At 49.3% G+C, this 23,280-nt stretch overlaps 8 protein-coding genes across 8 annotated transcripts; 4 read left to right on the forward strand and 4 right to left on the reverse strand.

Moving 5' to 3' along the window:
• Positions 1-844: 844 nt before the first annotated feature.
• On the reverse strand, positions 845-1,763 carry MAM_00107 (uncharacterized protein; the record flags this gene model as incomplete). The annotated part of the gene is made up of 3 exons (XM_040818907.1): positions 845-1,204; positions 1,261-1,627; positions 1,708-1,763. 3 exons carry the CDS (start codon positions 1,761-1,763, stop codon positions 845-847), a joined length of 783 nt encoding a protein of 260 aa, XP_040682171.1.
• A 454-nt stretch (positions 1,764-2,217) lies between these two features.
• On the forward strand, positions 2,218-5,561 carry MAM_00108 (uncharacterized protein; the record flags this gene model as incomplete). Its single annotated transcript, XM_040818908.1, has 8 exons — positions 2,218-2,285; positions 2,405-2,567; positions 2,756-2,923; positions 2,994-3,657; positions 3,718-4,741; positions 4,802-4,881; positions 4,945-5,104; positions 5,204-5,561. The coding sequence occupies 8 exons, from the start codon at positions 2,218-2,220 to the stop codon at positions 5,559-5,561; spliced, it is 2,685 nt and encodes an 894-aa protein (XP_040682172.1).
• A 64-nt stretch (positions 5,562-5,625) lies between these two features.
• MAM_00109 (uncharacterized protein) lies at positions 5,626-6,600 on the reverse strand (the record flags this gene model as incomplete). Its single annotated transcript, XM_040818909.1, has 1 exon — positions 5,626-6,600. One exon carries the CDS (start codon positions 6,598-6,600, stop codon positions 5,626-5,628), a length of 975 nt encoding a protein of 324 aa, XP_040682173.1.
• Positions 6,601-7,427: 827 nt separating this feature from the next.
• Positions 7,428-9,161, forward strand: MAM_00110 (DnaJ and TPR domain protein; the record flags this gene model as incomplete). Its single annotated transcript, XM_040818910.1, has 2 exons — positions 7,428-8,408; positions 8,586-9,161. 2 exons carry the CDS (start codon positions 7,428-7,430, stop codon positions 9,159-9,161), a joined length of 1,557 nt encoding a protein of 518 aa, XP_040682174.1.
• Positions 9,162-10,106: 945 nt separating this feature from the next.
• On the reverse strand, positions 10,107-11,553 carry MAM_00111 (mitoferrin-1; the record flags this gene model as incomplete). The annotated part of the gene is made up of 6 exons (XM_040818911.1): positions 10,107-10,597; positions 10,668-10,724; positions 10,833-10,946; positions 10,986-11,118; positions 11,360-11,429; positions 11,516-11,553. The coding sequence occupies 6 exons, from the start codon at positions 11,551-11,553 to the stop codon at positions 10,107-10,109; spliced, it is 903 nt and encodes a 300-aa protein (XP_040682175.1).
• Positions 11,554-13,132: 1,579 nt separating this feature from the next.
• On the reverse strand, positions 13,133-15,858 carry MAM_00112 (Autophagy-related protein 9; the record flags this gene model as incomplete). Its single annotated transcript, XM_040818912.1, has 3 exons — positions 13,133-14,458; positions 14,532-15,252; positions 15,302-15,858. 3 exons carry the CDS (start codon positions 15,856-15,858, stop codon positions 13,133-13,135), a joined length of 2,604 nt encoding a protein of 867 aa, XP_040682176.1.
• Positions 15,859-17,338: 1,480 nt separating this feature from the next.
• On the forward strand, positions 17,339-19,417 carry MAM_00113 (golgi transport complex subunit Cog6; the record flags this gene model as incomplete). Its single annotated transcript, XM_040818913.1, has 2 exons — positions 17,339-17,593; positions 17,654-19,417. 2 exons carry the CDS (start codon positions 17,339-17,341, stop codon positions 19,415-19,417), a joined length of 2,019 nt encoding a protein of 672 aa, XP_040682177.1.
• An 873-nt stretch (positions 19,418-20,290) lies between these two features.
• On the forward strand, positions 20,291-22,902 carry MAM_00114 (AAA family ATPase; the record flags this gene model as incomplete). Its single annotated transcript, XM_040818914.1, has 3 exons — positions 20,291-20,380; positions 20,464-22,576; positions 22,682-22,902. 3 exons carry the CDS (start codon positions 20,291-20,293, stop codon positions 22,900-22,902), a joined length of 2,424 nt encoding a protein of 807 aa, XP_040682178.1.
• Positions 22,903-23,280: the final 378 nt, after the last annotated feature.

The following is a 23,280-nucleotide window of genomic DNA, read 5'->3' on the forward strand; positions in this document are numbered from 1 at the left end:
CTCCGATTCTAATATCGTCAATCACTCTCATTGAGGGAATAGAGCAGGCGTCGTTTGTTGCAAAGAAAGAAGATGAAAAGATAAAAGGACAAAAAGATCATCATCATTGCTATTTCCAAGGCAGTAATCTAGATTCCCGTGAAAAAAAAAGCAGTGTTCAATAGATGTATCATGTCATTAACTAGACGTAGGAGGAGCTTGACAAGGTGAAGTTAAATATGCTTCGGGTGGCCCGGGTAAGACTCTGTATGTAGTTAGTTACTCCGTAGTTATAATCGTGCCCGCCCCACTTTATGTGGTTCGGCTAGCAAAAGCCCTCACCACCAAAGGTGGTGCTCGACAGCAAGGCGGGCCGGACACCAAGGCGGGCCAATTTTCAACCTAATAACGCTATTAACCTCTTCGCCTATAATGTACACCCTTCTCGTCCCAAATTTCTAGTAGATCTAGTACAGAATCCAGACGCCATTTACGTGCCTTTTTAGCTGCTTCAAAAAACGTCCTCTTGGCGTGGTTGTGGCGCCTTTTGTCGGCATGCTCTTTATGCTTGCTGTTCGCCTGATGAACTCGAGAAAGGTCTTTGCAAAGGCGTGATTGGAAGGAGAAACGGCGAATGGTTGACGCGACAGGTATGCATTTGTTGGCGGTGACGGGAGGGGAGCCATATGAAGAGGTGCATTATCTGTTGACTGTTTTTCTAGACCGGGAAATAAAAATAGGACATGTATAGAAAACCAGATATTACAGCCCTTTTTAAAAAAAAAATCAAAAAAATCAAAGGTCGTCACTCATTCATTGGAAGCTTCAACGAAAAAAAAAACCCCGGATGTAATTACGCAGCTCATTAAAGATCCACCTGATCAATCGCCGGCCACCATTGAGACCAGGCCCCCTGCTCGTCGAGGTTATTGCTGACTTCCGCGAAAAGCTGGTTCAACAAGGTATTAGTGTCGAGCTCGTGCTCGTGCTCGTGCTCGTGCTCGTGCCCTTGAACCGGCCAAGTCGCCTGCGCCGAGGGCCGCTCCGCGCCCCGAATCTCCCGAGTATGCGCGTCGGATCTATCCACGACACGGAACTCGTGGACAGACTGGTGTAGAGTATCAAAGTCTGCTCGTGTGCGCCCCTGGTATCGTGTCCGGTCCTCGGTTGCTCGCTCGTAGAGCACGGATGCATGGTGTATCGTTTTGATCTTGCGCGTGCCGCCCTCTCAATGTTAGCGCAACGGTGGCCACGGTCGTGTCATGCTTGCGGGCGGCTTACCCATCCGTCGGCGATTTTCCAGACAAGTCGAAACTTTTCCAGGTAGTCGAGACACATTTTGAGACAGTCGCTTGCTCGCGGGCTGCGGCCCAGGTTCATTCGGGGGTATTTCGCCACGTAGAGGTTGAGGTAGCCGGCTGAGAATGCGCAGAACCCGGCAAAGGGCGTCATGAGATGCACGCCACACTCGGAGGCCTCGTGTAGAATGGCGGCGATGTGCTCTGCCGCGCCGAAGAGGAGTCGGGAGCTGTCGTCCCACCAGCCCTCGGGGGCGGGCGCCCCCAGCATGGGCTGGTCGACTGGACCCCGTGGCTCCGACTCCGGGGTCGGCAGGAAGGGGAAGTACTCGCGGTGAAGCATGAGGGTGCTGACAAGGCGTAAGCAGGGGCGGCGGCGGCAAGTTGGGAGCCCCGTCGACCGCTACCGCTGTGGGAAGGGGATTCTTACCTCACGTAGTACAGGAGATTGAGGTAGACGAACGTCTCGCCGAAGCCGAGCGTCATGTGGATACAGAATGGTCGGCGGTGTTCAGGTGACATGACGCCACATGCAGCACCAGAGGCGACATACCCCACAGTGCCGCGGTGCCACCAATTGATCCAGTTTACAACCGTCGTGCACGCACTCTGGATTCGATTCAATGTCGTCAATCGATGCCTCGAAAATTGGTCATTGGAGACCCACGGATCAGCAATACGCGCCTTTGTCTGCTCTCGCCCTCGAGAACCATTTCTCAAGAATAATACTGGCAGACTGGTCGAAATTATCTCGTCGTTCACCACTGTCTCGTCTTCTCAAGAGCGTGGTACTCCAAGGGCAGCAGCTATCGCGCTGGCTGTCACCGCTTCCCTCGAGTATATTCCAACGCAGCTCTGTATAATCAGTGCCTATCGTCAGGCGGATGATCGCCCTCGCAAACCAGCAGCCCGCGCTGTTAAGAAGCATGATCTAGTGGCCATGGATACCAACATTCAACGCGCCTTGAACGACAAACTATACGATAAGCGCAAGGTCGGAGCACTTGAGTACGTTTCTGTTGACTTTTTAAAAAAAAAAATTAAAAAAAAAATTAAAAAAAAATTGGGCAAAACTTTTAGTTGAACAAATGATAAGCATTGTCTCTGATGTTGTTTGTGTCGAACAGGTTAGAAAAAGTCATACGAGAGTTTGTCGCGTCCAAGGACTACCAACGAGTTCACGATATTCTCGAGCAACTGTGCAATGACTATGCCTATGCAGTCCACCAACCTCATGCTCGAAATGGGGGACTTATTGGTCTCGCTGCGGCGGCGATTGCTCTTGGCCCTGTAAGTACAAATGACGTCGTTCAGCTGAACCTCAGCGCTTTGAGTCATGGCCCGGCCCTTCGCGCAATACGGCCTCTTCATCCCATCCGAAGGAAACAGATTCTGTTCTAGAGCTCGGTCTTCGTGACCATGTTACCTTCAGTGCAGACACTTATCTTGTTCGCCAAACGCTGACTGGGATCCTTTAGGACCTCCCACGCTATCTCGCCAAGATAGTTCCGCCGGTGCTTGCCTGCTTCACTGATCAAGACGCCCGTGTAAGATACTACGCCTGTGAGGCAATGTACAACATCGCCAAGGTTGCAAAGGGCGAGATTTTGGTCTATTTTAATAGCATATTTGATCAACTCTGTCGGGTATGGTCTTTCCTTTTAGTCTCTAGATTCAGCATGTTCAAAGGTCTGTCGATTACTAAAAGTAATATAGCTTGGGGCGGACTCTGAACTATCGGTGAAGAATGGCGCTGAATTGCTGGACCGGCTTGTTAAAGATATTGTTTCGGAGTCGGCTGCTTCATATGTTTCGGTGCTCGAGGCACCGCCAGGATTCGACGACGACGACAAGGCTATTGTTGAAGATCAGCAAGTGAATCTACCTACTGCATTCTCGCTGCCAAGATTTATACCTCTGCTGAAGGAGAGAATATGGGTCATAAATCCCTTTACTCGGCAATTTCTTGTTGGCTGGATAACTCTGTTGGATTCTATTCCCGACATTGAGCTCGTCACGTACCTTCCTGACTTCCTGGGAGCTCTTCTCAAATTTCTTGGAGATCCGAACACAGATGTGCAAACTGCAACGCAGTCTTGTCTTGACAAATTTCTTAACGAGATCAAACGAATCTCGCGGGTGAAAAAAAGAATTGTCGAGAGCAAAAAGTCGAGAGAGGGTGGCAAGCGAAAACGTCAAGATTCCATGGACACAGAAAGTCTTCGGCCAGACCTCGAAGAAGGTGACGAGATTGATTCCGAAGCCTTTGACGACGATGAGGAGGATAGCGCTGAGGAGGACTGGATTCCAGGACAGGATGTTGAAGTCAACTACAACAACATATTAGAGATCCTTACGGCGACTCTGGATTCTCCGCTAGGTTTGTTCCATGCCCATCTTCACATTCTGCCTTGCAGTGATTGGTTCTAACCACAAGCAGAAGAAGACTGTCTTTTGGAATCTCTTAGATGGATTGTGGAATTTCTCGACATTTGCCCGGAAGAAGTGCTACCTTTTACCCCTAAGATCCTCGCTCACATGCTTCCAGCCATGGCTAGCACCAAAGAGACCATTCATCAGGCTGCTACCCGAGTAAATACCTGTCTCATGGATTATGTGGTCTCGCTTTCAGACGACTCTGGGATAAAATACCAGGGCATTTCACAAGGTCAATCTCAATCCGCAACACCGCTCACTTTAGCTGTTGATCGACATGATGATTCCCATAGCAATCGAATGTCGTTATCGAGCGTTCGTGAGCAGGGCACTCAGAGCTCCGGCCATGGTCTGGGTCGGTCAGCTTCGATATCCGGTGGAATATCTGCCAATTCGCAACAGGCTGACCTTGATTATGCTGCTGCCGTAAACTCTCTCACCCTCTTGTTTCTGAATGACCATGAAGCAACAAGGGTCGCCGCATTGACTTGGCTTATCATGCTCCACAGAAAAGCGCCTAGAAAGGTCTTGGCATTTAACGATGGGACATTTCCCGCGTTGCTAAAAACACTCTCTGACCCATCCGACGCTGTCGTCACGAAAGATCTTCAGCTATTGTCGCAGATATCCCGAAATAGTGAAGATGACTACTTCGCAAACTTCATGGTCAATTTATTGCAGCTGTTTTCTACCGATCGCAAACTTTTAGAGACGAGGGGAAACTTGATCATTCGGCAACTATGCATTAGCCTCAGCCCGGAGCGAATATATCGCACTCTAGCTGATTGCATAGAGAAGGAGGAGGATGTTGAATTTGCTAGTATCATGGTGCAGAATCTGAACAATAATCTTATTACGGCCCCACAACTTGCAGAAGTACGGAAACGTCTGCGAAATCTTGAAACCAAAGATGGTCAAACATTGTTTGTGGCATTGTTCCGCTCTTGGTGTTACAATGCCGTTGCCACGTTTTCGTTGTGCTTGCTGGCACAAGCTTACGAGCAGGCTTACAATTTGCTTCAAATATTGTATGTACCTTTGTTGTATTATATTCTCCTGGAGATCATGATGCTAACATGAGGAGGTAGTGGTGAATTAGACATGACTGTGAACCTTCTAATCCAGGTTGATAAGCTAGTGCAGCTGATTGAATCCCCCGTATTCACCTGTGAGTGACCATGAGAATCTGTATCGCTTGGCCGGTTGATTGCCTTGCTTACGCCAACCTCAGATTTAAGACTGCAACTGCTAGAACCGGAGAAACATCCATACCTGTACAAGTGCATGTACGGGATACTTATGTTGTTGCCACAATCATCAGCCTTCGCGGCCCTAAAAAATAGACTCAACAGCGTCAGCTCAATAGGGTACTTGACTGTAGCACCTCGGAGGTACGCCGGCGGATCGGGGAGTGAACAACATTCCCCTCAAACCCAACCACGGTGACTTGTTTCATGTACAATGTGTAAAAATACTCACTCTACTTCTAGTGCGTCGACGCCATCCGGCAGCTCCAACTACGATCGGCCAAATCGGCTCAAAGGTCGAGATGACGGAGGTATTAGATGGGTCGAGCTTTTAGAAAAGTTTCGCAGTGTGCAAGAACGAGCAAGACGCGTACAACGGCACAATCTCGAAGGGGAAGACGTCTCCACGGCAAGTCTTGGCGAGCTTCGTATAACAGATGGACCACTGGACTTGAAAAACAATAATCGAGCACCCCCTGCAGTGATTTCTCCGGCGGCATCTAAAGAACTTGCTCCAGCTCCTCCAGTCAAGAAATCTGGCCTTGGGCGACAATTTGGAAGATTGGGTGGCGCAGTCTCGGGCAAGAACAAGAGAAATTAGTAGATGTGGTGGAAGGGTCCGCTCCGTGGTCCCAAGGAGGTGCTTTTGGACGCTCAAGTTGCACTCAGAGGACGCTTCGTCCCGGACGCCGCTTGGTCGGGCTGGCTTTTTCAACTAAACTTTCGAAGACTTCGTCTCTTCGAGAAGTGAAACCTCTCAGCTTTTGCCGAAGTGCGTCAACCTCGTCCCCAGCTTTGTCCCCATCGCTCGGCAACCCTTCGAATATCGTCATCTGCGCGTCTAGTTCCCTCTTCTGAGATAATATAGCCATAAACTGCTCTTCTTCCTCAGCCACGAGTTGAATGTTTGGATCAGAGCCCCTTCCGCATGGCATGCAGGTTACCATGCGCTCCTGTGCATCTGATAAATGCGCAATCAGGGCCTTAGTTTTCCGCTGTAGGTCCAGATTATGCTTGGCTAGTTCTGACGGCAGTCCGTAATCTTCGCTCCGGGTAGTCGCAAGCCAGTCTGTGGCCTTCTTCGCTTCACGGTCAAGGAAACTTCTCCAAACGTCTGCTCTGAAACTTGCCTGAGAGGTTTCGGCCAAAGTCGTTTGCAGGGTGATTATTCGATTGCGAAGGTGCTCCAGCTTTGGGAGGGTGATCCCATATTGTACGGCTGCATCTCCCATAGCGTTAAGGGCAGCTTTCCCATCCTGGTCGAGGTGCGCGGAAACGGCTGATAAAACATGTTCACGGATGCCTGGGAAGACTTTTCGAAGAGATGGACCCTCTTCTAAATCTTCGAAATACCCATCTAGGTAACTGCTTTCTTGCAGGGTAAGTTTTTCCGCGTTGGCGAGTAGATTATGGCCGTCGTCAGCACGCTCATTGGTGCCGGCCACCGCGAGCAGGGCTTTGAGTGTTGAGGGATTGCGTTCAAAACTGGGCAGATTGTGGCTATCGGGGAACTTGGAGGCAAGCCAGACGTCTACATACGACCAGTCCTTGGCAGTTGCAGCCGCAATACGAGCCATGGACGGAGAAAAAATGGCCGCCAAACCATCAAGATCCTGGGGAGGTTTTGCTGTTAGGACCATTGTCGTTGAGGGCGCCCCTAAAATTCGGGCCGGGAAAAGCGTCCTTGCGGTAGGTGCTCGATGACGACCAGCCTTTTTAACCCCCAAATCTTCACGTCGTCGGAATTTTGACCCACAACCCTTCAGGTCAGCAGTCGGGACAGAGACCAGAGAACCAATGTTTTGTAAGTCTATGTACAGTCCCGTATTCACGTGGAAGAGACCGCAGGTGGCCGTTATTTGAGTCCGACTTATCAAAGGGAAATTTCTCAAAGTTCGAAGACGTGTACAATTCAGTCCTTCGGCCTTGTGCCTGGCAAGCTTGCGCTCGGTGAAATCCGTTATCAGATTGTGACCGTGCTACGAATGAATTCTTACTGTGTGTGTCCTGTAGCAGCCTACGGAGTACTCCGTAAACGTACCGAAGTAGCCCCAGGGCCCGCCCCACATGTGCAGCCGGTCTGCTGTCGTGAGAACCTGTCTCCGCCACCAAACACTTAACCATGCAAAGCCTAGTGTTAGTGGCCACCTTGCACTTTGTAACTATTCCTTCGCCTTCTACACATCCTGCTTCCCTTCTCCCCCCTAAAGGTGCTCAACCGTGCCATCTAACTATCGGATAGCGATACGCACAGAACTTGCATCTTCTTCGCTTCGCCGCCAACCACGGTCGACCAGTCGATCGCCGCCTCGAGAACAACACCCCTGGGCGCGCTTCACCACCCTGGAGTGGAAGTTGACAACATATATCGGATTACCTGCCACCGCTGCCGGCGTTGAAATCTAGCCGTCTGTTGCCTCTTTGATCCTGTCGTCAACCCACCGCGTCTCGTCTTTGCGCCTCAACAATGCGACTGGGATTTTCCAACCTGGCCGTCACAGCAAGCTTGCTTGCATCTGCCACAAACTTGGTCGCCCTAGACATACCCGTCGACTTGCCCGTATCGACACTGTTAACATCAGCGCAATCACATCTCGCTAGGGGTGAAACCAGGGAGGCTCTTGCCTACTACGATGCTGCCGTTGCCAAAGACCCGTCCAACTACATGACCTTATTCAAGCGTGCCACCACCTATCTCTCCCTTGGCCGCCGTGGCCGGGCCAGCGAGGACTTTGGCAGGGTTTTAGATCTCAAGCCAGGGTTTGAGGGCGCGCATATCCAATTAGCCAAGATCAAAATCAGGAGTGCCGACTGGGAAGGCGCCCGTTCAGCATATATCGCAGCAAGGAAGAATGACGACTCACCGGAGCTTGTCGAATTGGCAGAAGCCCAGGGAGCCGAAGCCCTGGCAGAGGCGGCGGAGAAAGAGAATAATTGGGAGGAATGTATCAGTCAGGCTAGTGCCTCTATCAGTGTCGCCCCCGGCGCTGCACATCTGCGTGAGCGGCGCTCACGATGCAGGTTTCAGCGTGGAGAGGTCGAGGAAGGTATGGGCGACTTGCATCATGTCCTACAGCTTCGGCCAGGCAACACCGATCCGCACATTCTCATATCTGCAATAACCTTCTATGTGCTCGCCGATTTTGACCGCGCCATTGCACAGCTGAAAAAATGCCTACACTCTGATCCTGACTCCAAAGTCTGTCATGCGTTGCTCAAGCAGGAAAAACATCTCCAAAAGGCATTTTCAAAGGTTGAGAGCCAGCTCAATCGCGGCCAGACTACTATGGCCCGACGGTCGTTAGTAGGGTCTGCAGACGAACCGGGCCTGCTTCCAACCATTCTTCAGCAAATGGACAACCTCCGACAAGATGGTTCGATTCCAGAACAAGCCGAGGCAAAGCTGTATGCCACCGTGGTCGAAATGACTTGCCAAGCAATGACAGAGGTAAGCCTGACACTTCAGTCAGTGTCCGTCATCGTTATATATTATCATTACGTAGAAATTTTCAAATTCTGCGTTCTTTCACGCTCTCCATCATCCGCCTACAATATCCTTCAGTACCTTCAAACCTCATTTTCGGTCGGCCACAGCATAGACTGACTCTTCTCTTTCTTCATCCAGTCAAAGCATAAAGACGCCCCCGAACACTGTGAGAAAGCAATCCAACTGAATCCCCAGTCATTCTGGGGCCTCATATACAAGGGCGAGTCACTCGTCAAGAGTGAAGAGTATGATGCAGCTATTCAGGCGTTTGAAAAAGCTGCCGAGATACGTCCAGACAAGGGTGATAAGGTACATCCCCTTTTGCGCAAGGCGCAAATTGCTCGAAAGCGAAGCCAGACGAAAGATTATTACAAGGTTCTAGGTGTGGCAAATGATGCCGATGAGAGGCAAATAAAAGCAGCATATCGCAAATTAACTAAGAAGTATCATCCAGATAAGGCTGCAAAACAGGGCATCGATAAGGACGAAGCATCAAAGAAAATGGCCTCTATCCATGAAGCGTACGAGGTCCTCAGTAACCCTGAGTTACGGGCCCGATTTGATCAAGGGGATGACCCCAATTCACAGGAGAGAGGTAGTCCGTTTCAAGGAAGTCCGTTCGGGGGAGGACATCCTTTCATGTTTCATCAAGATGGGGGCGGCGCAAACTTCAAATTTCACTTCGCTGGAGGAGGCGGTCCTTTTGGGTTTTAGTAGAACATGCCCACATACATACTCGGAATTGATGTTGCATCCAAATTAGTTGGTTGCTCTCCGGAATTCTTTTTTCGTGTGGAGCGTGCCGTTCAGCTGCAAGTCAGCCTGTGGCACTTATTCTGTCTGCTTCTTCGCTGGAAGTCAAAGGGCATGCTATGGGGCATATCGAGCCCCTTGCAATTTTGTTTCGCAAATTACCGGTAAAAGGACAAACATGGCCAATTGCAGTATGATCCATCGGCGTAGATACCACAACTGCCAGTGTCGTTGCTATCAAAGCCTGAGGCCGGCTGTGACGTGGCCGCGGACTCCCACCATGCACAGAAGCTACTGAGAGTCAACGCAAGCCAAGCCGCCATCCACAACGGCGATTTTAGAATATGATCAGTCAGGTAATAAGACACGTTACAAATCTTTAAAAAAGTCGCATCAAATGTCTGTGGATATTCATAGTTGTTCCTATGATCCGACATGCCTATCTAGATATCCAGTATTATCACCAATGCTTGGTCAAGCTATCAGTTCTAGTTAGTATGACGCTGCCCGTCCCCATGATTCGTCAGGGCTACATCCTTGGCATTTTATGTACAAGTTCCCAGAAGCCGCAATATGGAAGCATTGAATGCAGAGCGTCTGTTGTTTGAAGCGAAAGATCTCTGTAGAAATCAGAGCTTGAAGTCCCCAGTTAACAACAAAAAAGGCGGGAGGCAAAAGGCCGAAGTAAAACAAAAACAGCAGACCACTGCCTCCGACGCGCCAAAATACACTGACACGGGAAGTGCGCATTTTCTTGCTTCGATCGACAGGTAGTCGTCGAGATGTTATAATACTCCCGTCGACGATGCACCCAGCCATGCACCCCCTACGATGAATCATTACGCTTGATAAAATAGGCTCTGCCATGCTGGTTAGCAAGTTCCACAGTTATAAATAGCCAGCCCGTTATTTGTAATAATCGTACTTGGAGAACTCGTATGCCGACCAGCAAATGGCGGTGCTAGGCATAGTGGTGACGACCCTGGGACGCACACCCTTGAAGAAGCCACGAAATCCTTCTCTTTGATAAAGGAGCTGGCACCCGCCAAGGAACCCATTCACGCTTCGAACTTGGGGGTCTGAGGAGGTGCCTCGAGTTTGCAAAATTGTCTTAATAACATCCATTGGCGTCGTCAAGCCGGCCGCAAAGCCTCCAGCGACGGCTCCAGCCAGACAATGGGTCAAAGGGTCGTAATTTTTTTCGGGATTCATGGCCGTCGAAATGGACTCATAAGCCAAAAACTGCAAGGCAGTAAAAGGAACCGTCATCGACAATGTCGTGGGATATGATATATAAAACGCTCCAATGCCTTCGTTTCGATACACATATTTAGCGCAGTCGACCATGGACCGGTACATTTTGCTCGAGTTTTGAATTTGCATTCGTTGTTTAATGACTGCGAAAATTTAGAGATTGCTTGATAATGACAAGAAAACCAATCATCTGCAAGGTTGCGCCGACCGTACCGTCAAATGGGTTCATGAAGGCATCGCTGGCAATAGTAGCAGCGGCTCCGCTGGTAGCTGTCTCATCATGCATCGCGTCAGTTCGCGGATACTACGCGAGATGAATCCAGAGCAGGTAGACTGATACAGAATGTCCAGCGCCAGCATCAGTGTGACAAGACTTACCAGCGGCAAGGGGGTGGTGTACACCAGCCTGATTCCCCCCCATGGCATGCTTGACAGCCTCGTACGTAGCAAAGTACACAGCGTGTGCAGGTCCTAGATGCTTCTGTTGGCCAACTGCAAAAGGTGAAGTGCTTGGGGTCATGGTTATCTTACCAGCTCCGACAATGACACTTGACATCCCACGCCACAAACTAAGGAATCCCTCCCCCGATGCTATCTGATAGGTGTTGCGGAGGACACCAGAATAAGCCGTTGTGGCGTTGGGACTAAGGACTTGCATTCGCGTCTAATTTGACGTTTCGTCAGTATGTGTGAGTAGTCCTTGTAGGAGACAATCGTCGCGCAGAAATGGCGGCACGTCGACTCAGGATAAGTTGGGTGAACGGCGGGTTGGCTCATCCTACTTTAATCGCATCAATGGGATACATGACCGTATGCTCCTATACATCAATTCTCAGTATCATGGATCTGGTCAATGGTAGATAATACTTGGCGGAACTGATTCGGTCACTGTAGATCGTACGTACGGCGATGCCAGCAAACGCTCCTGCTGCCATGTTCTGCAACAGAGAGAAGTTTGGAGGAAGGGATTCGTAGCTTGACAAATATTTAGTATAGTCAGCATGTCAAAACACTTGTTCCCACTTTCAGAAACTCGGAAGGAGAGGCAGGGTTGCAATTACTCATAGTCATCGCCTGGCTCGGCACTTGGCTGGGCCATTTCGGCCACAGCTTCAGAAGCTCTGCCGAAGGCTTTAGAGTCGAGGGCAGCCAGGTTGGCAGCGGGAGTCGAGCGATGTGAAGGTAATGGAAAGTGACGAATTCGGTATTTGCTGAGATAGAATGCCGCGTCCGGGCTCTGCGGATGATGATTGCGATATGGTAAGTGGTGCAACGTCTGGAGTCCGGATAGATTGTTTGCGGTTAAGCGCAAAAGGCTAGGCTAGTATGGAGGAGATTGAATGCGATAGTATTGTTTGTATACAACAGCAGGTAGAATGAGTAGAGCGGCTGGCTGTCGATAGGCAGTCAGTGGATGGGGTGAGGATGAAGTTGACCAAGGAGTTTGGAAGGTCTTGGTAAAAATTTCCGCGATTGTTGCTCCGTTCACGGCCTCGGAGTCCGGCGCAAACCCAAGTGGCTATCGCCCCAGCCAGAACCACGTAAGAGTCCCAGGCACTGAAGCCCCGTGGGTGGGGCCACCAGCCAGACGGCAGCGCGATCTCGCTACCAGCTGCAATTTCAAGGTCCAGGGGTGACGGCCGACCTGTTTTATTCATTCATGGGACGCTGGTAGGCTCCAGAGTCCAAAGGGCCTCTCGACTGGCTCTCCCTTACATGAAAACATCAAAGTTAATTCAATCTAGTGACGCATTGGATGTCGTCAGTAGCATCAAAGCACTCTAATACCTGATAATGCGTGTGCTCAATAGTTGCACTCGCACAACTTTCGAACTGCTCCACCTAGGTGTGAAAATAGGTAACATCAGTTACCATAGAACCAGGACTAGCGACTTCAAACTTGAATGTCTGCCGCGGTGCCATTTGGTCTCTGTTTGAGTCTGGTCACACTCTGAGCTCTCGGATGAAGTACGAGGGAGTTCGCAACCCAAGGGAAGCTATAGTATGCGACCGTCACTCTATTCATGCGTACGGAGCAGATGATGGGAAATACGTCATCTGATAAATAGTGAAAGAATGATTAATTGTTGAAAAGTTGACCTCTTCATTCACAGTGGGAGCCTCGCACAGGAAAGGCAACCTCTGATCTATGCTTTTTGTTAGCGCCAATGTCTTGAGCCGGTCTCTCAGGGTAGTAAAACATCAGTAGGCACCTTCCCAAGCCGAAAACTCAACTCAGCGTTACCTGCGTGCAGAGCCCCGTCTTTGCTTTGGGATGAATACCACTCTGACTACTTCGGATTTCTAGTATTAAAGGCTTGGGTATTTCGTCACCTCAAGGCCTTCCTTTCTTGGTGCACTTGGCTTCTTTACTGCCCCTCACTACCATGCAATTGCGCGTACACCAGACACCGGTATTACCCCAACTTATACTGACAATACTACTGTCGTGTATTCTCCAAACGACAAGTACCTGCGCATCTAGGTATGCACGGGCAGGTCTTGTTGGCCTGACCAGCTATGCCCCTAGGAGAGTTCACGTAGTCTAGTGCAACACTTGTGATCACCCATCCCCTAGCATGCCAATCTTTCAAACCATCCCTGAGCAAAAATTATTGCTGTGCATGTGTAAGATCAGCCCTCTGGTGTGGCCCGTATGTTACAGGGATATAAACACCTTAAACCACGCCGCCTCGTCGACGATGTTGCGCCTGGCGCAGTTGATATATCAGCCCAAGCACACCACCTTCCCCTACATCTCCCTGTTGTGTTGAGCTATTTTCTCGGCTGAGATCCTTATCCGGCGACGTTTCCCAGATTGATTCTCCTAGTATACCGCCCTCATCATAAACATCATCTTCGTCGCCCGCGCTTTGTCCGTCTGCTCCGTAGTCTGTGCCTTCTTCGGCGACCTGATGATCTGCCTGGTAAGCACCTCTGACCTGGCGAGTCCGGTGCCAGCTTCTCGCGCCCAGAGACGGTGCCGTTGGCTGATTACGCGGGTCTAGTAAAGCAGATCCCATGGGAGACAGCTGTGGAACTATGGGCACCATTGCTCTCTTATGTGGCATCGCGCTGGTCCCACGATTTCGGTTCCGCGTCAGGTCTGTCCTCGGAATATTTGACCTATGCATATCTCCCGCAAGAGACGGGGAGTTAAGACTGGGGAAGGCTGGCGGGGGGTAAAATTGTCCGCGAGGTCCAGGCGGCATGTGACCAGGGATGCCAGTCTTGGGATTTATGACATAGTTGTCTAGAAACCCGTAGTACGACGCTGCCATCTTTCCGTGTTTGGTAGAATAATAGTCATCCCGAAGATCGAGGCCGGTTGTTTGTCTCTGAGTTTGTCTCACTCCTTGTTTAAAGTCGAAGACAGCAAAAGAGCACACATAGCCTAGGCCATCTACATGAATCGTAAACTCGCGAAAAAAGTCAACAACATGTTCTGCGCACTTCGGCAGAGAAAAGAACAAGAGCATCGGGGTTGTGATTATGCCCAAAACCTCTTCCAGGAATAAAACGACTCTCATCTTGTATAATTCCGAGAATTCTTGTTTGACCTCGAAGCTATGCAGACGTCCTTGCCAATGGTCTGGCATGTAATGCGTGTATTCAATGACATTTCGAAGTGCATACTCCGGATTGAATACAGTAGTCTCTTCTGATATCATGCCCCGAGTCATCGCCCATATGGCCCCAAACACGCCGAGATAGAACAGGACTGGTCTATCTTTTGTTATTTCGAATCCGAGGAAAAGTTCAGAGTCGAGAAGCGTGCCAACAGCTAATATGGCTGTTATAGCCCCGGACATAAATGAGATGCTTCGAGCAATTTCTTCAGTCATTCGCTTGGGAAATTGGTCCAGGTACCGAGTCGCGAACGGAAAAGACATATGGAGCCTCTCATAGAAGATGTGGGGAAGCTCATTGAACTCCCTAAACTTCCACTCCGCAAGAGACGTATACTTTCGAGAAGCCGCCAATTTCGGGTCTTTCTGATATTCCTGCGGCCGGGGCCAGTTAGCCTTTGTTGTCGAAATAGAGGTTGAGGTTTTTGGTGCGAAAAAGAGAGCTTACATTATAATATGTGAAAAAATACACAATTACAACATACGCGAGTACCACGGGAGCAAAAATGAGGTTGAGAAATCCAGCAAAGTACAGTCGCTGTCGGAGCTTTTGACTTAGCATCGACCGTTTGTCGGCGCGCAAAAAATCCTCCCTCACTTGGCCAAACTTATTGAAAGCCATGTCGAGTATACAGTAGTGTAAGTACCATTCCATGGTTTTTGAAAAAAGCTGTCTGTCACCTAGAAGTGGTAGCGGCAGTGATAGGTTGAGAACATCTTTGTTGATCATCGCGATGAGAAAATTCTCTTTTCTCATTAAGCGGTTTGCTATGTCATGAGCGTCAAGTCTTTCCTTTGACTGGCTTCCAATGTAACGACGAAGATTGCGCGGCATATTAGTGGCAGTCTTCGGGTTGTAATCACGCAAGGACATGATTCGAGCCACGATATCTTGCCACGATACCGTTTGCATGTCCTGCTCAGGAATCTCGAGCAAAGAGACAAAGAAGTCTCGGACATAAACTAATCGTCGGATCTCAAAGAAGTATTGGACAGATTTCCATATGAAGAAAAAGGAATACATCCAAATGCCAAGACTCCAAGAAGTTGATATATTTCGTGTGCACTGCTTGACGACGACTTCGTCCAAGGATCTACTATGAGGCACTTTGCCGTAGTCCACACATTGGGTGAGAAACGTCAGTAGAACTGCCACAAAAAGCGTCTCTCTAACAGGTATTAGCAGATGCAATGCATTTCACCACAATTTATACTTACAGAAGCCACAGTGCATTTGAACACAATATGCATAGTAGCCCTCCACCCTCATAATAATCATACACATCTCGCATGAAACTATCAAGGTTTGAGATATTGGCCCATCTCCAAAGCGCTTTCTCCCTCTTCCCACCGGGGGCTAAGCCATTCATCAGAGACCTAGGTTGTTGAATACCGGTGTCGCCTTGCTGTCCATTAGGGTGCATGTGTTGCTGTGCGGTTGTTGCCTTCCACTGCGCCTTCGGTCGTCTGTCATCTTTCCCGGAGTGTGGAGGTGATGTATCGTAATTTGAATGCATGGACTGTACGGTCCTTTTGGATTCCTGTTCATTAGTCTCAAGCAAAAGCGACGCCGGCACATCATTCTCGATGTCCTCATCGTGATACGGCCACTGAGGGGTAGATGCATTTTTGAAGCGTGGAATCGATCCTCCGCGCGTGATCTTGGTCGATGCGTCCATTGTAGTATGATTACTTCTTGTAGCTGAAGCCTGGATATCAACGTAGTTGAAGTTGTGACGTAGACTTTCCTCATTCAGCCTGCTACTCCCCTCCATGTTCATACCTTCCCTGACGTGCGGGCTTGTTCCTGCCTCACTCTGAGCCAGACGGCCACGTTGAGGCGGTGTCTCGTCCCGGTAATATATATTTGACGCCATTTCTATCTGCATGAAAGAATCCCAGCTCTTGACAGGACTCTTCAACATTTATTTGGGGGGAGGGGGGGCGCGTTGTTGTTCAGTCGCGATCGATCGATGCCATTTCTCGGCATTTGGTCCCAGGGTCCACTGGATAAGTTCCCGTTGGCGATTTCCCAAAGACGAGAAGACTTCGAGATGCTTGCCAGATAACACCTTGTTTGCGCATCCGGTGTACGTGCATCTATGTGTACAATGTGGGTGAGAGGGCGTGAGTTGATATATTATTTTCGTGATGTCAGGTGGTGTCCTGGTGAAGTCAGGTGGTGTGGTATCAACCACGAGCATGCTCCGGCAGGGCCTCCGGGGCCCACATAGGAAGGACTTGGTAAGTACTTTAGTACTTCTTAAGTGGCGTCTAGTTGGCCTTGCAGTAGTCACTTTCTGCATCGTGATTAGGCAGGAAAACTACAGTACTTAAGTACTTAAAGTAGGCTACCTACCTACCTACTTAAAGTACCGAGCAGTTGTTGTTGCTTCTGGAACCTGCGACTCTTATGGAAGATTGACAGGTGTCTTAGTAGACTGGACGCGCCTCTGCGATGGATGGTGGCAATGAGTGGCGAAAATGGCGAAAATGGGCGATTGGCCTGAGCAACATGGTTCGTTTGTTCCCGCTTGGTTGACAAAGCGTACCGGATCATATGGCCGCACTGGACTGTACGGAGTACGTCAGAGGCAAACAAAAAGTACCTACCCTAGGTACCTAAGCTGAATGAGCCACAAAATAACATCATTTATACCCTACTTAGTCGGCGTAATTTATAGATAAGACTACGACGGTAACTACTTGTTTGTCTTTAGTTCCCTAACTTTAGGTACCTGAAACCTCCCGGCACCCAGGTCAACTGTATTTTTCGCCTGCCACTGTAGATGCACTAGTGCATAATCTATTCGCCTGCACTGAGTACCTAACTACTTACATAACTAAGTACCTAGGTCAGCAGAACTCGGAGAAGGCACTGTGCGAATGGCCGGCGAAACACCGGGATATGGATAGGGTTGAATTTGTTATGGACGATTGGTCAAGTGGCTTCAACCACTTCCCACCTAGGGCGTTCCTCACTTATCGCCTTAACACCAGTCTTTTCGTGGGCACTACATTCTATACTCCGAAGGGAGAGTGCGGGTTGCCCTGCAGACTGTTCATGACACCATCTTATCTTGCTGTGGCATCCATTGTTAGAATGCGTTGTTTAGGGGCAGTCGAACACCTAAACCTTCTTTAGGCACGATACTCTTTTCAAACAACCCTTTTCGATCACACTTGGCCTCTGGCCTCCCAAGATAGGCCAGGCTGCAGGCGCCTCTGTATGGGAATTCCGGGGCTAGCACAACAATGTCAGATCAGATGGACATCGGCAGTAACAGCCTGACATCGTCGGCAAAGACCTCCAATTCACTCGCAACGAAAATTACAGCTGTTCTCTCTACATCTTTTTCTGATACAGAGTTTCGTGAAGCCCTCGCCTTGCTTGACCATCAAGGTTGGGCAAACGATGCGAAGAACCGGAGACGGATCAGGATTAATCGTCAGAAAGCTGTTATAGACAGCAACGGGATTGTGATTGACAATTTTAGCCGAGTCTCAGAGGTAAGTCTCTCCCCAGTTGTCACAGTATGGCCTAGTTTGACTGCTTACAATCAAATCAAGCAACTACATCGTGTGAGGTCCATACTCGAAACACTGAAAGCGGAGTATGAAGACATCAAGACTCAAGTAGCCCTGGCTCAATCAGAGATGTCACCTACGCTCTGCGAAGCCGCATCCCTGTTAGAGACGCGTGAAGAAGTTTCCGTAAAGCAGGGCGTTTTATCAGCATTTAAGGAGTATTTTCTTCTGAGCGAACCAGAGCTAGTGGCATTGACATCAACTGCCGAGCCTGTCGACGAGCGGTTTTTCGAGGCTCTGTCCAAGGCACGGAAGATCAGTAAGGATTGCGAGATTCTACTGGGGCTTCAGCAGCAGACATTTGGCCTAGATTTAATGGAACAGACATCTAAACATATCAATTTCGGATTTCAGAAATTATACAAATGGACTCAGAGAGAGTTCAAGACATTGAACCTTGAGAATCCACAGATGAATACGTCTATTCGACAAGCTCTGAGAGTCTTGGCAGAGCAGCCGTCACTTTTTCAAAGCTGCCTCAGCTTCTTCGCAGAAACGAGAGAACGCATCCTTTCGGAAGCGTTCCATACCGCGTTGACTGGCATAACTTCTCATGGCGTCAATGATGCTTCTATCAAACCGATTGATATTGCAGCGCATGATATGTTACGTTACGTGGGAGACATGCTAGCGTGGGTGCACTCAGCCACCGTAAGCGAGCGCGAGGCTCTCGAGGTCCTATTCATCTCAGAGGGTGAAGAGCTTGCCAAGGGCCTAAGAAAAGGCAGGGATGCGGAGATTTGGCGCCTCGTCGCAGACGATGACGACAAAGTTCGCGAGTTTGATGCTCTTGGGGCCCTCAATGATCTGGTTGACAGAGACGTCGCTGGAGTTACAAGGCTGGTTCGCCAGCGCGTGGAGCAGGTAGTCCGCGCGAACGAAGAGATTTTACCGGCATACAAACTTGCAACTCTCCTTAGCTTCTATGGTCTAACGTTTGAAAAGCTGCTCGGGTCGGCTTCGTTCCTGTACGAGTGTATCCACGGTTTAGAGGCGCAGGCTTTTCGGCAGTTCCGGTCTTTACTCAAAGATAATATCGCTACCATGCAGACAGGCTCTGAAAACATCCCCGTAAATCTTTCGCCACCACTATTCTTCAATGATGCATTGGATCAACTCGATGCCATTATGCATACGTACGACTCCTCGTTATCCTCGACTGATGCTCGTGAAGATGAGGTTCAAAGCATTTTGGCGGACGCCCTCGAACCATTCATATATGCGTGTAACAACATGGCGAGGTCGATGACTCCGCTGGAGGCGGCAATATTTACTATCAATTTCAATATTGCTGTCTCCAAATGTCTTACCAAATTCGAATTCGCAAAGAAACGAGTGGAACAAATTCGATGCAACATCCAAGAAGCATTTGCAAGTATTGTGCAAAGTCAACTCGAGTTCTTCCGAGTTCAATCTGGGTTGGAATATTTGTTCAATAGCATCAATGATACTCGGAGTGACGACGGCTCTTCTCTAGACGAGGACATGCTAACCAAAGCCAGTCAACAGTTGGATGAATTTCTACCCTCGGCCCTTATGGATGCTATAGATAGGGTCAAGTATGTGCAAGACACAACATTGGCCCGGCAAATGACTGAGGAAGCTGCAGGCCTGTTCTGCAAGGAATTCGAGAAACTCGAGCAGGAGATCGATAGCAGGGATTCCAATTCTACAGTCAGCAACGTGGCCGCTTTGCGATCGCAGTTTCCCCGTACGTCTACAGAAATCCGCGTTTTGCTATCCTGAAACCAATCGGCCGTGTCGGTCCGCGGGTGTACTTCTTCTCAAGGAAAAGAAAGCCTCAGATGGATTGTTTTTCGGGCGGAGTCTTCGAGGGGAATCAGTAGAAGTTCTCCGAAGAAATTCCAGACTGTGTACAAATGAACTGGACTTCTTATAGGATAGAATCAGAAAGATTTAAGTTTTGTAGTAATTTTGAGGGTAACTAGTAAAACAGTTCTTTCCAGTTTCCCTACCTGATCGACTCACACGCTCCTAACGTATGCAAACTCAACCGACGTTGAAAAATATTGCATTGGCAGCTCCTTTTTTGCTTGGTCATCTTTGCACAACTCCTTCACAACAATACAAGTGATGTGAAATACCTACCTGAGGGACCTAGACAGGTACTCAGGTAGCTTGTAGTAGGTCTTTCCAAATGCTTGTAATCTACGGAGTACGGAGTAATGTAAGGATACTAAACCTGTGCATCGAAAGGGGGGTGTTACTGAGATTGTCGAGGGGCAGCCTGACTAACGCTCATGCTCAACACCACCTAAACTCTCTGCCTTACGTCACTGGCACCACAGCCCCGATCTTGGACCGCTGCCAGCAATGCGCACGAAGACCATGCTAGCGTCAACAGCCGAAGACTCTGCCCGTACCACACCTGGTTCTGATCCAGCGCCCAAAGTGTAGCATTTCTTCACATTCCCACTTAACGTTCCACGACATCGATCCCAGCAATTCCCGGAGCCACAGCGCGCACATCAGGGAAACCGTCGAGTGAGGCCGTCGAAAATCCTGCCAAACTCACCTTGTGAAGGCAACAAACGTAGCCAGGCCCTGGGTCGGCAGAGTCTTCACGCCCAAGGCTAGCATGCCATTAAATCAAGTGCCATGTTGAGAAATAAGGTCTTTACGGCGCTCCAGAAGACCTATGATGACAGCTATCTGAGTTGCTCGACAGCTGTCTACTATGAGAGCCAGGTAACCTGGGTTTCCATTTCCCATATCCTAGTGAATATCGGCCGAGGTCTATTTTCGATCAACTAACAAAAACCGTTCATCAGGGCGACGAGCTAGAGGCATTGCGTCATTGGAGGCATGGTCTCGAGCAAATTTACGAGCACCAAGCTACAAAGGCCATTCCAGGCTACGAACCTCAAACGGATACTGAAAAGGCGTTAGTGGAGGCATTAAATCAATTGGAGCTGCAATGCAAAGAAAGGCTTGATCTTCTAGAAGCGCTACGCGTTTCTCGTCAAGAAGGCTCGTCGATGCCACCAGCCACTAGTATTTGCAAGACTTCAACATCTGATGACGACAGGAATAGGAACCATCCAAAAGGTTCCATTGGACAAGGCACTATTCGTGCCGTAACATACTCGGAACTCTCTCGGCCGATTCTTTCTAGCCGACCAGCCTTGCCTCCTCGGATATCGTCGGATCAAGCAACTCCTTCAATGCCATATGGAGGCGACCAAAATGTGGAAGCGAATCCCCGCCTGAGCACCAATGCAAGATCACATTCGCCTACTCTCCCTAGTAAAACGGATAGAACGCTACGTTCCAATAGTCCAGAGAAACATACTATGAGAACGACTCTTCGTTCTGGTAGGGCGAATGACAAACTGAGCAGACCGGCTGGGCGTTCACCAAAGCCTGTCGCAGAGGGACCAAGTAAAGCAGCGACCTTGGCATGGAGTGCTCTGGGATCGCGCGAACGACTCCACAGGTTACCTTCTGACAGCAGTTCATCGACCTCTCATTTAACCGCCCGGCCTACTTCAGATCAGACAATACTTGCATCATCACCTTTGCAATGGGACAGTCATTCTAGACGACTGGTGACACAGCGAGATGCGGAGACTTATCCCAACGGATTGCAATCCATTAGTGCATCCAGACATTCCGGGGAATATTCACAGTCCAAACCCTCCCTGCTATCCGTTTCCGCCGCCTCTAGCGCTCTGAACGCCCTGTCGTATCAAGAGGCACCCTTTTCAGATCCAGCATCGAACAAAAATCCTGAACGTATTTCGCCCGCCCGGATGGCTGCAACTTTCAGCCAGTCGACAAGATCCTCGGGAAGTGAGCAGCCTACCAACATATTCCCCGCTGGCGACTCAGAAGACACGGCAGAGAAAAGGAATTTGTCTGACAGTGCAGTGCGACGAAAAGAGATAGTCAAGAGACAGACACAACCGTCCCGCCCACTCTCCAAAACCAGTAGCCTAAATCGTGAGAATGCATCTCATCAAGTTAAAAAACAGGCAAAGGATGGCTCAAGCGATTCTGATAGCCCGATGGCCCAGCCATTTTTCGAGCCTAGGCGAGACAAGCGGAAAGGATTTTCGGTAAAAATGGGTGCACAGTCACAATCATCTGAGGATACAGACATCGACAATAATTCCACAGCCAAAGCCCGGGAAAAGAAGGCCACGATTCTTAAGCATCTACCATCTAGTATTGACGAAGGAGCGGCCAAGCAAATTCTCAACGACATCGTCGTGCAAGGAGACGAGGTGCATTGGGGAGATATTGCCGGGCTAGAGATTGCTAAAAATGCTCTTAGAGAAACAGTTGTCTATCCATTTCTTCGACCAGATTTGTTTATGGGACTGCGCGAACCGGCCAGGGGCATGCTTCTATTCGGACCTCCGGGAACGGGGAAAACTATGCTAGCGCGAGCCGTAGCCACGGAGTCAAAGTCGACATTCTTTTCTATTTCAGCGAGCAGCTTGACGAGCAAGTATCTTGGAGAATCGGAGAAGCTAGTTCGTGCCCTCTTTGGACTTGCAAGAGTTCTGGCACCCAGCATCATATTTGTTGACGAGATTGATTCTCTTTTATCGCAAAGATCAGGGTCAGGAGAACACGAGGCCACAAGACGAATCAAAACAGAGTTTCTGATACAGTGGAGCGATTTACAACGCGCAGCTGCTGGAAGAGAAACCACAGAGAAGGATAAGGAGCGAGGAGATGCAAACAGAGTTCTTGTTCTCGCCGCAACTAACCTTCCTTGGGCCATTGATGAAGCAGCCAGACGCAGGTTCGTTCGACGGCAGTATATCCCACTGCCAGAGCCACGAACCAGAGAGACGCAACTTCGAACACTGCTAGGACAACAAAAGCATGGCCTTTCCGAATCGGATATAGAGATACTTGTGAGGTTGACAGACGGTAAGTTAATTACGAGGATACTTCGACTTTCACCCAATTCTAGCATGGTCTTTCTGAAGAGTGAGGATCAACGAGCTGACCCACCTTGTTATTTTATTCTTTCAGGATTCTCGGGTTCAGATATTACTGCTTTGGCAAAGGATGCCGCAATGGGGCCACTTAGATCACTTGGCGAAGCATTACTTCATATGACCATGGATGATATTCGACCTATTCTACTTGTAGACTTTGAAGCAAGCCTGAGCACGATACGCCCCAGCGTGAGCAAGGCTGGACTCAAGGAGTACGAAGATTGGGCCAAGGAATTTGGTGAAAGAGGAGGCTAAAGAAGCACTCCCAGTTCGATCAGGATGCGATTGACAAGCTCAAACTTGAATGGGTACTGATCCAAGCAAGCCATGAACTTCACTTCACCATCATTGTCAAATGCAACCGCCGAAGGGGGTGTAACCAGGAGGCAGGAGCCTCAAAAGGTCAATTCACGTAATCAAATACAAGTTTTAGACACATATTTATAATGCACATATTTATAATGTCGTACATATTAGTCCCGATCGTGCTGCTGTTCCATTCGCTTCGTCCGTCCAGCCTACAAATGCAGTGCTTGCTTGTATATCAATGAATCATGACACATAGCGTACCTTGCTGGGACCAAAGCTGATAATTTCGCACTATCCCCTCATTATCTGAATAAATGCAGAGTC

Source organism: Metarhizium album (assembly GCF_000804445.1).
Source record: "Metarhizium album ARSEF 1941 chromosome Unknown scaffold_1, whole genome shotgun sequence".
In the NCBI taxonomy this organism is placed as follows: domain Eukaryota; kingdom Fungi; phylum Ascomycota; class Sordariomycetes; order Hypocreales; family Clavicipitaceae; genus Metarhizium; species Metarhizium album.